This window comes from Diabrotica virgifera, chromosome 5 (genome assembly GCF_917563875.1).
Source record: "Diabrotica virgifera virgifera chromosome 5, PGI_DIABVI_V3a".
Taxonomy (NCBI): Eukaryota; Metazoa; Arthropoda; class Insecta; order Coleoptera; family Chrysomelidae; genus Diabrotica; species Diabrotica virgifera.
The window spans coordinates 231,766,408-231,779,480 of NC_065447.1; the positions used below are offsets into that span (position 1 = coordinate 231,766,408).

At 36.1% G+C, this 13,073-nt stretch overlaps 1 protein-coding gene across 1 annotated transcript in view; it reads left to right on the top strand.

Moving 5' to 3' along the window:
* The first annotated feature begins 8,809 nt into the window (after positions 1-8,809).
* LOC126884710 (histone deacetylase 7) overlaps positions 8,810-13,073 on the top strand; it is a 302,317-nt gene continuing 298,053 nt past the window's right edge. Inside the window, exon 1 of the mRNA XM_050650832.1 lies at positions 8,810-9,324. Coding sequence (XP_050506789.1) covers positions 8,972-9,324 — 353 coding nt within the window. The 5' untranslated portion in view covers positions 8,810-8,971. The remainder of the gene's footprint in view (positions 9,325-13,073) is intronic.

Below are 13,073 nucleotides of genomic sequence, written 5' to 3' on the forward strand. Positions count from 1 at the left end.
AAGATCAGATATCACTATTTTTCGTCGACCTGGAACCTTCTGATAATAATAGAAATATATATGACATCGAGTTCCTGTTAAACCATAAGATTAAAATTGAACCACCGTACCAAAAAAGAGAGATACCACAATGCTCTCGATGTCAACGATATGGACATACCAAGTCATACTGCCATCTTAGACCATGATGTGTAAAGTGTACTGGGATCATGCAACAGAGCAATGCACTAATAAAGAAAGAAGTGCCAACGTCAAGTGTGTACTCTGCGAGGGAGACCACCCAGCAAACTACAAAGGTTGCAGGGTATACAAGGAGCTACAAACGAAAAAATTCCCAACGACTAGACCCAGGCCTAGCATGCCAATTAATCATGCACAGCATGTCCAAGCAGGAGTTACCTATGCCCAAATCGTTAATAACTCACAACAAGTTACGAATAGTAATACAAATCAAACAGAAGTAACTACTACCAATACTCCCGCCTCAAATGGCATGGCTGAACTAAAGAATATGTTAAAAGTCCTGATGGAACAAATGGGTACACTGTTAAATCTTCTCACCACCGTCGTCACTAAATTAACAAAATGATCAGATTCTTAAAAATAGCTATTTGGAATGCCAACAGGCTAACAAATCATGCTCAAGAGGTTAAAGCCTTTATACTAATACACAACATCGACATAATGTTAATATCTGAAACACACTTTACAAATAGAAGCTATCTGAGAATTCCCAACTATGCAATATATAACACCAAACATCCAGATGGCACTGCACATGGAGGAACTGCACTCATAATTAAGTCATCTATAAAACACCACGAGTTAAATAAGTTTAAAAGAGACTATATACAAGCAACAAGTATTAGCATAGAAGACTGGAACGGTACCTTAACAGTAACTGCAATATATAGTCCACCACGACATACTATAGCCAAAAATCAATACCAAGAATTCTTCAACACACTTGGAAACAGGTTTCTAGCAGGCGGCAATTATAACGCAAAACACACTTACTGGGGATCCAGGCTAATAACCCCGAAAGGTAGGCAATTATACATGGCAATGGAAACCAACAACCTTAAATATATATCTACTGGCGAACCCACATATTGGCCCACAGACACAAACAAAATTCCAGATTTGGTTGATTTCTGTGTGACGAAAGGAATACCACTTGAATCCCAGACAGCACAATCTTGTTTCGATCTTTCATCCGACCACTCTCCTGTCTTGGTCATGATATCCACGAATATCCTCGAAACAGAAACTCTACCATATCTAAGTAGTAAATATACCAATTGGATTAAATTCCGGGCTATCCTTGATGAGAGACTGGATCTAAACATCCCACTAAAATCGGATGGCGAAATTGACGAAGCAGTAAATCAATTAAATAGGATAATTCAAGAAGCTGGCTGGCAGTCAACGCCTACACAACCAAGAACAATCATACACAAAGATTTACCCAACGAAATAAAAGAAAAAATCGCAGAAAAAAGAAGACTAAGGAAAGTATGGCAAAGAACTCGCGCACCCCAGGATAAAAATAGATTAAACCAAGCTACAGCGCGACTAAAAACTTTGTTAAACAACAATAAAAACAACGACATAAAACGATATCTACAAAATCTATCTGCCACGGAAACCTCCGAATCCTCGCTATGGAAGGCAACACGAAAGATTAACAGACCACAACTCTCTAATCCGCCTATCCGGGCCAGTAACGGACGATGGGCTAAAAATAACAACGAAAAAGCCACAGTCTTTGCCAAATACCTGGAGGAAGTGTTCCAACCACATGCCCAAAACAACAATTCTGATGCAGAAGATAATATTCAATTGTATTTAGAATATCCATACTAACTAGAAGCACCGTTGGAAAAATTCACAGCCAAACAAGTTTTGAACAAAATCCAAACAGATATAAATCCGAAAAAGTCCCCAGGGTTCGACTTAATCACTGCAAGAATTTTAAAAGAACTTCCCAAGAAAGGAGTGCAATATTTGACACAGATTTTTAACGCAATCTTAAGAACTGGTTACTATCCCCTTTTGTGGAAAGTGGCACAAATCATCTTAATACCCAAACCAGGCAAGCCTGTAGAAGAAGTTAAGTCCTATAGATCTATCAGTCTACTTTCAGTGATGTCAAAGGTTTTTGAAAAACTCTTACTAGACAGATTACAGCCAATCCTTGTGGAAAAGCAGCTAATACCCAACCACCAGTTTGGATTTAGACAACAACATGCTACCACCGAGCAAATTCATCGAGTCTGCAATTCCATAAACAAAGCCTTAGAAGAGAAGCAATACTGCTCTGCAGCCTTTTTGGATGTCTCGCAGGCTTTTGATAAAGTCTGGCACACTGGCCTGCTATACAAAATAAGAAAAGTCCTTCCTCTTAACTACTTTCTAATCCTCAAGTCCTATCTCTCCGACAGCCATTTTCTTGTAAAAGTTAAAGATCAGTGCACTAACTTATATCCAATCAAAGCTGGAGTACCTCAGGGTAGTGTCCTTGGACCAGTTCTCTACCTAGTCTACAGAGCAGATCTTCCTACAAGCCAAAACATCATCACAGCCACATATGCAGATGACACAGCAATCATTGCAGCTCACTCAAACCCGTACAGCGCCTCGCAACTGCTCCAGACAAATCTCGACAGAATAAATATCTGGTTACAAACATGGCGAATTAAAGTAAACGAAAGCAAGTCAGTACATATAACGTTCACTAATCGAAAAGATACGTGCCCAACCGTCTCTTCTAAAGTACCTACTACAACAAAAGGATGATGTAAAATACCTAGGTATGCATTTGGACCGCAGATTAACGCGGAAGAAACACATATTCACGAAAAGAAAACAGTTGGGTCTGAAACTCAACAAAATGTACTGGCTGATAGGAAAAAGGTTACAACTGAGTTTGTACAATAAAATTTTAGTATACAAGGCAGTGATTAAGCCAATATGGAGCTATGGTATCCAACTGTGGGGATCTGCGTCGAGATCCAATATCGACATCCTGGAGAGGTTCCAATCGAAAACCTTGCGCATTATCACAAGTGCACCGTGGTACATGCCCAATGAACACATCAATCGTGATCTCCAAATGAAGACTGTCAAAGAAGAAATTGCCAGTTACGCCCAAAAATACGACATCCGACTACAAAACCACCCCAACAGGCTAGCGAAGAACCTAATGAGACCCCAGGCAAACAGAAGACTAAAGCGCCACACTCCAAGCGATCTACGAACAAGATTTTAAATTTTAAATTTTCAAAAATATTTTATTTATTAGAGTTTTATTTATAGGGTTTTATTTATTAGTCACAAATAATTTTGTTAAGTACTAAAATTATGATTTCATAGGTTATTGTCACTGGACAGTCTCCTGCAAGTCTCTTTTAATTGTTAAACAATTTATTTATTGTAATCATTATTACAGATTGTAAATAAATGGGATGTTAAAAAAAATATGTAGGTATGAACATAAATGATGTATCCCCGATTTGTTATTTACGTACTAATATTGGTATTTTCTTTCCATTTCCAATTTCTGACGCATTTGGTTTCACTTACCATAATTAGAGCCGCTTCTTTGATTTTTTTACCATCTCGAGATCTTTTTTTAGAACTATAATACTTCAATCTTTAAACCTCTATGTTCATCTTCCCATGCGTGTTTAATATTTGAGATGTATATATCAAATTCTCTATTTTTGATATAAGGTTGATGTTCACTTATTATAACATTTAATGGCCAATGGCGTTTGGACGATATTTGGACCAAATTGTGCTATTATTAGTCTATACGGCTTTTCATCGACTGTCATTTGTTTCGAGCTCCTGTCATATGTTGTATAATCCGTGTATAACAATTAATATACATGGATTATACGACATATGACAGGAGCTCGAAACAAATGACTGTGAATGAAAAGCCCTATTTGTTAATAGCAGAGTTCAATATAGTTTTAATTGTAGGTAATAAGTAATTTTAAAAAATATTCTCTTCTACAAAATGTACAGCTAAAAATTAGCCATTCTTTATAAACCTCTCAATATACAAATAGGTATAGAATAAATCAGAAAATACTGACAATTAAAAAAAATAGAACAGAGATAAAAGAGAAATATAAACTTTATAGTTATGCGTGGTATAATTATTAGAAACATCCTGAAAAATGTTAAATAAATGACAGTAATTACCGAAAATAGAGAAATTGCTCAATCAAAAAATGCAAATCGTTTGGAATTTCACAAATACAACATTTATACGACATTTAGGAAATGGTTGAATGCTCGAATAAATGAATTTTAAAGTCAAAAGGCAGATATCGAGTACTGAATTTAATTAAATCTTGCCCAAGTATGCTTTCGCTCACAAGAGCATCCTCAGGGGCATTTCGTCAATAAAAAGAAGGTATCCTCGAATGCCATTTTATTAATAAATAATTTTGGTGGCAAACTTAAATTAACATCTAACTAAACACTGAACAAGGGACAAAACAGATAAATTAAATTGCCAGTAGGTTCTACATTTTACAATATGGAGGCAGAATGATATGTATGCCTACATATTGTAAAATGTAGAACCTACTGGCAATTTAATTTATCTGTTTTGTCCCTTATTCAGTGTTTAGTTAGATGTTAATTTAAGATTGCCACCAAAATTATTTATTAATAAAATGACATTCGAGGATACCTTCTTTTTATTGACGAAATGCCCCTGAGGATGCTCTTGTGAGCGAAAGTATACTTGGGCAAGATTTAATTAAATTCAGTGCTCGATATCTGCCTTTTGACTTTAAAATTCATTTATACGACATTCAAGTCACATTGGCAACCCTGTCAGCTCCTAATACACAGCAAGCTTATGGAATGTCAGGCTTGCCAACATTCCCAATACAAATAGTCCTAATCTCGATATAAATTTAATAGCGCGATTTATTGAACATAAATCACATAATAAACCAAAAATCTTAAAATAAAAGTAATTCTGAATGTTTGAAGTTAACATTATGTAATGTATTCTTTATTAATTTGTTCGATAATGTTGTTTGTGTTTTAATATTAATAAGATATTTATAACCGACAACGTCGCAAACCACTTTATTTCTGTTCCTAAATTTATTTCAGCAAGCGCACGATTAGTTTGGATTTTGGTTGGAAAAACAACCTACAACCCCATAAACGAGTAATATTGGAAGAACCATCAATCCAGGCATTAGCTACTCACAAGCAGTAACAAACCAACTACATCAAGCAAGCACATCTCAGAATACTTTACAAGCACCAAATTTAACACACCCTACTCCTGCTAACGACCTGTCTGAACTAAAATCGATGTTTAAAGGATTTGCGGAATAATTGTCCACACTGCTAAACCTCCTAACGATAGTCGTCAATAATTTAACAAAATTAATAAGTTATTAAAAATTGCACTTTGGAACGCCAACGTGCTTGCCAAACATTGTCTTGAGGTAAAAACTTTCATCATTAGTCACGAAATTGATATAATGTTAATATCAGAAACTCACTTCACAAGTAGAAGCTACTTTAAAATACCTAACTACACAACTTACAATACTAGACACCCAGATGGTACAGCCCATGGTGGAACTGCTATTATAATCAAAAACAATATTAAACACTACGAAACTAATGACTTTAAAAAAGACTACTTGCAGGCTACTAACATAGTTATTGAAGATTGGCATGGCTCACTAACAATCTCTACAGTCTATTGCCCACCAATACACAAGATAAAAAAGAACAATTTGAAGAATTTTTTAAAACATTGGGTAACAGATTCCTGGCTGGAGGAGATTACAACTCTAAACATACACATTGGGGTCAAGATTAATCACCCCAAAAGGACGACAGCTTCTAGCGGCTATGAATAGTAACAACTACTCATATATTTCCAGTGGTGAACCTACTTATTGGCCAACCGACATGAACAAAATACCAGATCTACTTGACTTCTGCGTAACAAAAGGAATTTCAAAAAGATTGCAAAGAATTGAATCTTGCTTTGACCTTTCCTCGGATCACTCGCCTGTATTGATCACGATAAGTACTGAACTTGTGGAGATACAGCTACCACCGAAACTGGACAACAAATATACGGATTGGGAAAGGTTTCGGCGGGTGATTGAGGACAGCCTAAACCTAAACATACCTTTAAAAACAAACTATGAAATAGATGAAGCCATACAAAACGTTAACCTAATTATACAGGAAGCAATATGGCAAACAACACCCCTAAAAAACACGACGCTCATGAAACAAGAGCTACCAACCATAATCAGACAAAAAATCATAGAAAAACGAAATTTAAGAAAAACAAGGCAAAGAACGCACGCGCCTCAGGACAAAACCAGACTCAACCAGGCTACACTTCAACTCAAAACTCTCCTAAATAACTACAAAAACGATGGGATGAAAGAATATCTTAGCAATCTATCAGCAACAGAAAGTACAGACTATGCTCTATGGAAGGCTACGAAAAAGTTTAAACGACCTCAATCAACCAACCCTCCTATTCGCGCACAAAAAGGCCAGTGGGCCAAAAGCAATAAAGAAAAATCAGAAGTATTTGCAAAATATCTCACAGACGTCTTTCAACCTTTCCCTGCTGAGAATAATCAAAACTTTGAAGCATCCATCCAACAATTTTTAGAATTTCCATACCAGTTAGAACTTCCACCGGAAAAGTTTAAGGTAAACGAAGTGATCAAAATAATACAAAATCTTAAATCAAAAAAGTCCCCAGGCTTCGATCTTATAACCAGTAAAATTATTAAACAGCTACCCAGGAAAGGAATTGTGTACCTCACTCAGTTATTCAATGCAGTATTAAGAACCGCATATTTCCCTCTCCTCTGGAAAGTCGCAAAAATTATGCTAATTCCCAAACCAGGTAAGCCTCTGGAAGATGTCAAATCATATCGACCCATAAGCTTACTGCCGATAGTGTCAAAGATCCTAGAAAAACTGATACTCTCAAGAATTCAACCACTCCTATCAGATCGAGAACTAATCCCTGCACACCAGTTTGGATTCAGATCCCAACACGCAACCATAGAACAGGTTCACCGGATATGCAGAACTGTTAATCGAGCATTGGAAGAGAAAATGTACTGCACTGCCGCCTTTCTAGACATCTCGCAAGCATTCGATAAAGTCTGGCACGCAGGCCTTCTATACAAATTAAAAAAAAATGCTTCCTCTCACTCTCTTCCTAATTTTAAAATCCTACCTCCATAACCGTTACTTTTTTGTACAACATAGAGATGAGCGCACGTCTCTATTTCCAGTTGGATCCGGAGTTCCACAGGGCAGTGTTCTGGGGCCAGTGTTATACGTATTGTATACACCGGACTTACCAACAAACTTTCAAACCACGAGAGCTACATATGCAGATGACACAGCAGTGATGGCAGTACATCAGGACCCACGGATAGCTTCTCAACTTCTGCAAATCAGCCTCAACAAAATGCAAACTTGGCTAAAACGGTGGCGTTTTCAAAAAAATGAAACAAAGTCGGTTCATATAACCTTCACAAACCGTAAAGGTTACTGTCCGCCTGTATATATCAACAACCACCAACTAAAACAGCAAGCAACAGTCAAATACCTTGGAATGCACCTAGACCAAAGATTAAACTGGAAAACACACATTTTTATGAAGCGTAAACAACTTGGTCTCAAATTACACAATCTTTACTGGCTGATTGGTCACAAATCATCACTTTCGATGAAAAATAAAGTACTGGTCTACAAAGCAATTTTGAAGCCAATATGGAGTTACGGGATCCAACTTTGGGGTACTGCATCAAACTCCAATATCGAAATCTTGGAGAGGTTCCAGTCGAAGGTTCTTCGAATAATCACAAATGCCCCATGGTATGTTGCAAATAATATTATTAGACGCGATCTAGAAATTGCAACAGTAAAAGAAGAAATTACTAACTGCTCACAGAAATACGAAGACAGACTGACACAACATCCAAATGTACTAGCCAGAAACCTGATGAGACAACCAGTCAGAAGAAGACTTAGACGAAATACACCTAGTGATTTACCATCGCGATTTTAGTTATATGTGCCGTAATTCCCAGAGACAAACAATTTTATGTCTATGTAAAATATTTGTAAAGAAAATGATTAGTGAATCATTTTCTCCCAGTCACCTACACTAGTGGTCACAACATTTACTCATTGTAACTTGTTGTACAGATTGTAAATAAATTGGGAGATTAAATAAAAAAAATATATATACAAAGAGGTATAGAATAAATGAGAAAATACTGAAAATTAAAAAAAATAAAACAGAGAGAATAATAAAAGAGAAATATAAACTTTATAGTTATGCGTGGTATAATTATTAGAAACATCCTAAAAAATGTTAAATAAATGACAGTAATTACCGAAAATAGAGAAATTGCTCAATCCAAAAATGCAAATCGTTTGGAATTTCACAAATACAACATTTATACGACATTCAAGTCACATTGGCAACCCTGTCAGCTCCTAACACACAGCAAACTTATGGAATGTCAGGCTCGCCAACATTCCTAATACAAATAGTCCTAACCTCGATATAAATTTAATAACGCGATTTATTAACACAAATCACATAATAAACCAAAAATCTTAAAATAAAAGTAATTCTGAATGTTTGAAGTTAACATTATGTAATGCATTCTTTATTAATTTGTTCGATAATGTTGTTTGTGTTTTAAAATTAATAAGATATTTATAACCGACAACGTCGCAAACCACTTTATTTCTGTTCCTAAATTTATTTCAGCAAGCGAACGATTAGTTTGGATTTTGGTTGGATTAGTTCAAGTTTGGTCGCGACCGGTATGACCTCGTAAGACTTTATTTTTGTTTCCAGTGTTTTTGTAGTGTGTGATTTGTGCAGAGTGCAATGTACTCGAAGTTCAAATAGGATATGGCTGAGCAGCACCGTGAACCTCCACCTGAGCTCGAGTTGGAACAGCAAATTCAACTCATCAAGAAACAGCAGCAAATACAACACCAGATCCTCCTGCAACAGTTCCAACGTGAGCAACAACACTTGGCTGAGCAGCATGAGCAACAACTGCGCCAGCATTTGGAGCAGTATTGGGAGAGACAGAACCAGCTGAAGGAGCTGAGGCAACGTGAGCAGCTGGAGATTCTGCGAAAGAAGGAAAAACATGAAGAAAGTGCGGTGGCCAGTACGGAAGTTAAACAGAAGCTGCAATCGTTTCTGCGACAGAGGGCTTCGGGGATCAAGGGGTCCAGACCTGAGAACTCTTGTTGGTAAGTTTTTGGCTTAATTTTTGGGTTCAAAGACCAAAGGATAACAGATAACAGCTGATTTGGCGGATTCTCATTATTACCAACCTTGTAAAATTAAGGCTATTTTGTTTGTAAACAGATGACAAGTGGATATATTATGATTGTTTTTCTTGAATCTCAGTGAATTCTTTCAGATAGCCTTGAATAATATGGTCTTCAATTTTCAATTTCAATGCCTGATACTATCTCAGGGAAGTGGGAAATGCAATCTCAAACATTAATTCAATGTCAAACAACAAACCAACAGGTCTTAAGATTTCTGAAATGTGAACAAGCATGTGTTTGTGTGTTGGAGGGAGATATAATTTTTTGTATTTCTTCAATATTTGGGAATTCATTATGCAGTGCTGATTTAAAGAAATTCACCCAGATTAAAATAAAGATTTGTCAGGAATAACCCACAACTTACTAACTTACAGTTTAGGGCAACCAAATATAGTCATCCAAGGAATTACTAAATTAAGAAAATTAATTAAAATTCTCTAGCTTAATACCAAGTAAACCAGCTGACAAAAAACATAAAAGGAACAAAACTTCCATCAGTCTACCATGTATTTCAATGTATTCTACCATCAATATAAAAATAATGGAATTCCCATAGAAATGACATTAAAGGACTCCAAGTTTAATACACCTTTTGATATTGCAAGTGCATTTGCTAAATATTTTGCATCGGTGTATGACACATCCAACTGCACACATTGTCACTGGCACAGTACTGAGTGGGGTTCATTTACCTTTAAACATATCACAGAAGTGGATGTTATAGTATCAAAAAACTTAAACCCAAAAAATCTACAGGCCCTGATGAAATACCACCCTATATCTATAAGGGATTGGCAGAACCCTTAGCTAAACCTCTGGCGTACTAGTTTAATATGTCGATTGAACAGGAATATTTTCCAGATATCTTAAAAAAGGCAACAATTTCTCCCATACATAGAAAAGATAAAAAAAATGACGTCCAAAACTATAGGCCTATGGTCAGCATGGTCAGCAAGTAACAAATCAACAGTAACAAATCTCTGTGTTTTTTCTGAACATATTACTAAGGCTATTGAGGCAGGGGAGCAGTTCGACATTCTCTATACTGATTGTGAAAAAGCATTTGATAAGGTCAATCACTGTATTCTTTTAAATAAACTGGTAGAGTTTGTATTCTCAAGAAAAGCTTTTAATTTATTAAAATCTTATTTGTCAGATAGGAAGAATACAGTAAAAGTAGCCAATAGCTCCCATCCTCGGGAGTGACACAGGGGAGCAAACTTGGACCATTGCTCTTCATTTTATTTATTAATGACTTGTCAGACTGTATTAAATCTTGCAACAGCTTAATGTATGCTGATGATTTTAAACTTTTTAAAACAATCTCTAATAAGAAAGATGTAGTTAAATTGCAGGACAATTTAAGGTCAGTTACTCAATGGTTCAACAATTCGAAAATGACTCTTAAAGTTAAAAAATGTGCAGTAGTTTCATATACTCGAAAACTTAATAGTATAATTGAAGATTCTGACATTAATGGTGATCTAGTGGAGAGAGTGAGTGTTATGAAGGATCTTGGAGTTTATTTCAAACAAACATGAAGTTCACTATACATTTTTGTGAAATAACTAACAGAACCTATTGTGCCTTGGGTTTTGTTATTAGAAATAGTAATGACTTCAGAATAAACACAATTATAAAACTCTGTAATGTCCTGGTGAGACCACATATGGAATATGCTTCAAACATCTGGTCTCCAATTGCGTTTTCAAACTCAGAAAGGATTGAAAAAGTTCAAAAACGATTTCTAAGATTTTTATACCTAAGGAAAAACAAGGAATATCCATAATATGGTCTCTTACAGGGTAATGTTGGATTCATTTCAGTTGCAGTCACTTGCCACTAGAAGAAACAGTCAGGCCATTATGTTTATATACTTAATTGTTAACAGTATTAAGTACACAGACTACAGACTGTGATTTAATTGAGTTTATTTACTTTAGAGTACCTAAGGTTAAGGATAACCAACCTAGATCTTTTTTATACAAATTCTTATAGAAACATGTCACCAGTAAATAATATGTTAAAAATCTGTAGGTAATGAAGTATTCAATGGACTGACTAATATCTTCTTCTTCTTCTTTAGGTGCCGTGTCTGTATTCAGACGTTGGCTGTCATCATGTTTACAATTTCCTGAAATCTCTCTCTATCGGCTGCTGTGCGAAATAATTCTTCTACTGTGAAGCCACACCATTGTCTAATATTACGCAGCCATGAAAGTTTCTTTCGACCAATCCATCTCTTTCCCTCCACTTTTCCTTGTATTATAAGGCGAAGCAGATGGTATTTAGGTCCTCTAATTATATGGCCGAAGTATTCTGTTTTTCTCCTCTTTATGATGCTTATGAGCAGACGTTCCGAATTCATCATTTGAAGAACATCTTCATTGGAAGTGTGCGAAACCCACGATATCTTTAGGATTCGTCGATAGCACCACAATTTGAATGCTTCTATTTTGTTTAGCATTGTGGTTTTTAACGTCCATGTCTCACAACCATACAATAGGATAGACCACACATAACATTTCAGCACCTTCTTTCGAATATTCATCGACAGGTTTCTATTACATAAAACTGGTTTCCAGGTCATAAAAGCCTTCCGTGATATTTCGATCCTAGTTATTATCTCTTCATCAGAGTCACAATTTACATTTAACCAGCTGCCAAGGTACTTGAAATGATTTACCCGTTCTAACTCCTCTCCATCAAGAGAAAGCTGACCTTGATCTGTATTAATCTTTCCAACTGCCATCCACTTTGTTTTTGAAATGTTGATTTTAAGGCCTCTCCAATAGCTTGCTTCACTGACTAGATTTAGTAGTGTCTGAAGATCTTGTAAATTTTCAGCAAGAATGGCTGTATCGTCAGCGTATCTAATATTGTTAATTACTTCTCCGCCTAGCCTTACTCCCTCTTGTCTGTCATCCAAAGCCTCCCTAAAGATTTCTTCAGAGTACAGATTAAAAAGGGTGGGTGATAAAACACAACCTTGTCGTACTCCACGTTTTATCGGCAGTTTTTCAGTACGACTGTCTCCAATTTGGATAGAGGCTACTTGATTGTAGTATAAGTATTTCAGCAGTCTTATATCGTAGTGGTCAAGTCCTGCTGCCTGCAGGCAATCGAAAAGTGTATCATGTCGATGAAACAAACAAACATTCTTTCGGAATTCACAACTTTTTTGTAATAGAACGCACATACAAAATAGTGCTTCTCTAGTTCCTAGACCTAGACCATTTCTAAATCCAAATTGCTTATTACCCATTCTAGTTTCGCACAGAAGGAATACTCGGTTTTGTATAATATGTAAAAGTATCTTAAGTGTGTGACTCATCAAACTGATTAGTCTAAAATCGCTGCATTTGGTGGGCCTGCTTTTCTTTGGTAATGTTATAAACAGTGACTCCAACCAATCATCTGGTATTTTTCCTTCGTTGTAAATTTTGTTAAAGAAAGTAGTCAAGTAGGTAATGTTTTCCTCATCCAAAAGTTTAAGTAGCTCAACAGGGATTTGATCTGGTCCAGGTGCTTTATTGTTTTTGGCTTGTTGTATTGCTTTTATGACTTCTGACTTCAGTATACTGGGACCTCTGTCTAATTGGTTGTCACAGGTAGTATCTGGAGCATTTTCTCGAGAAGCATCGTCAAAAAGGTCACTGATGTGT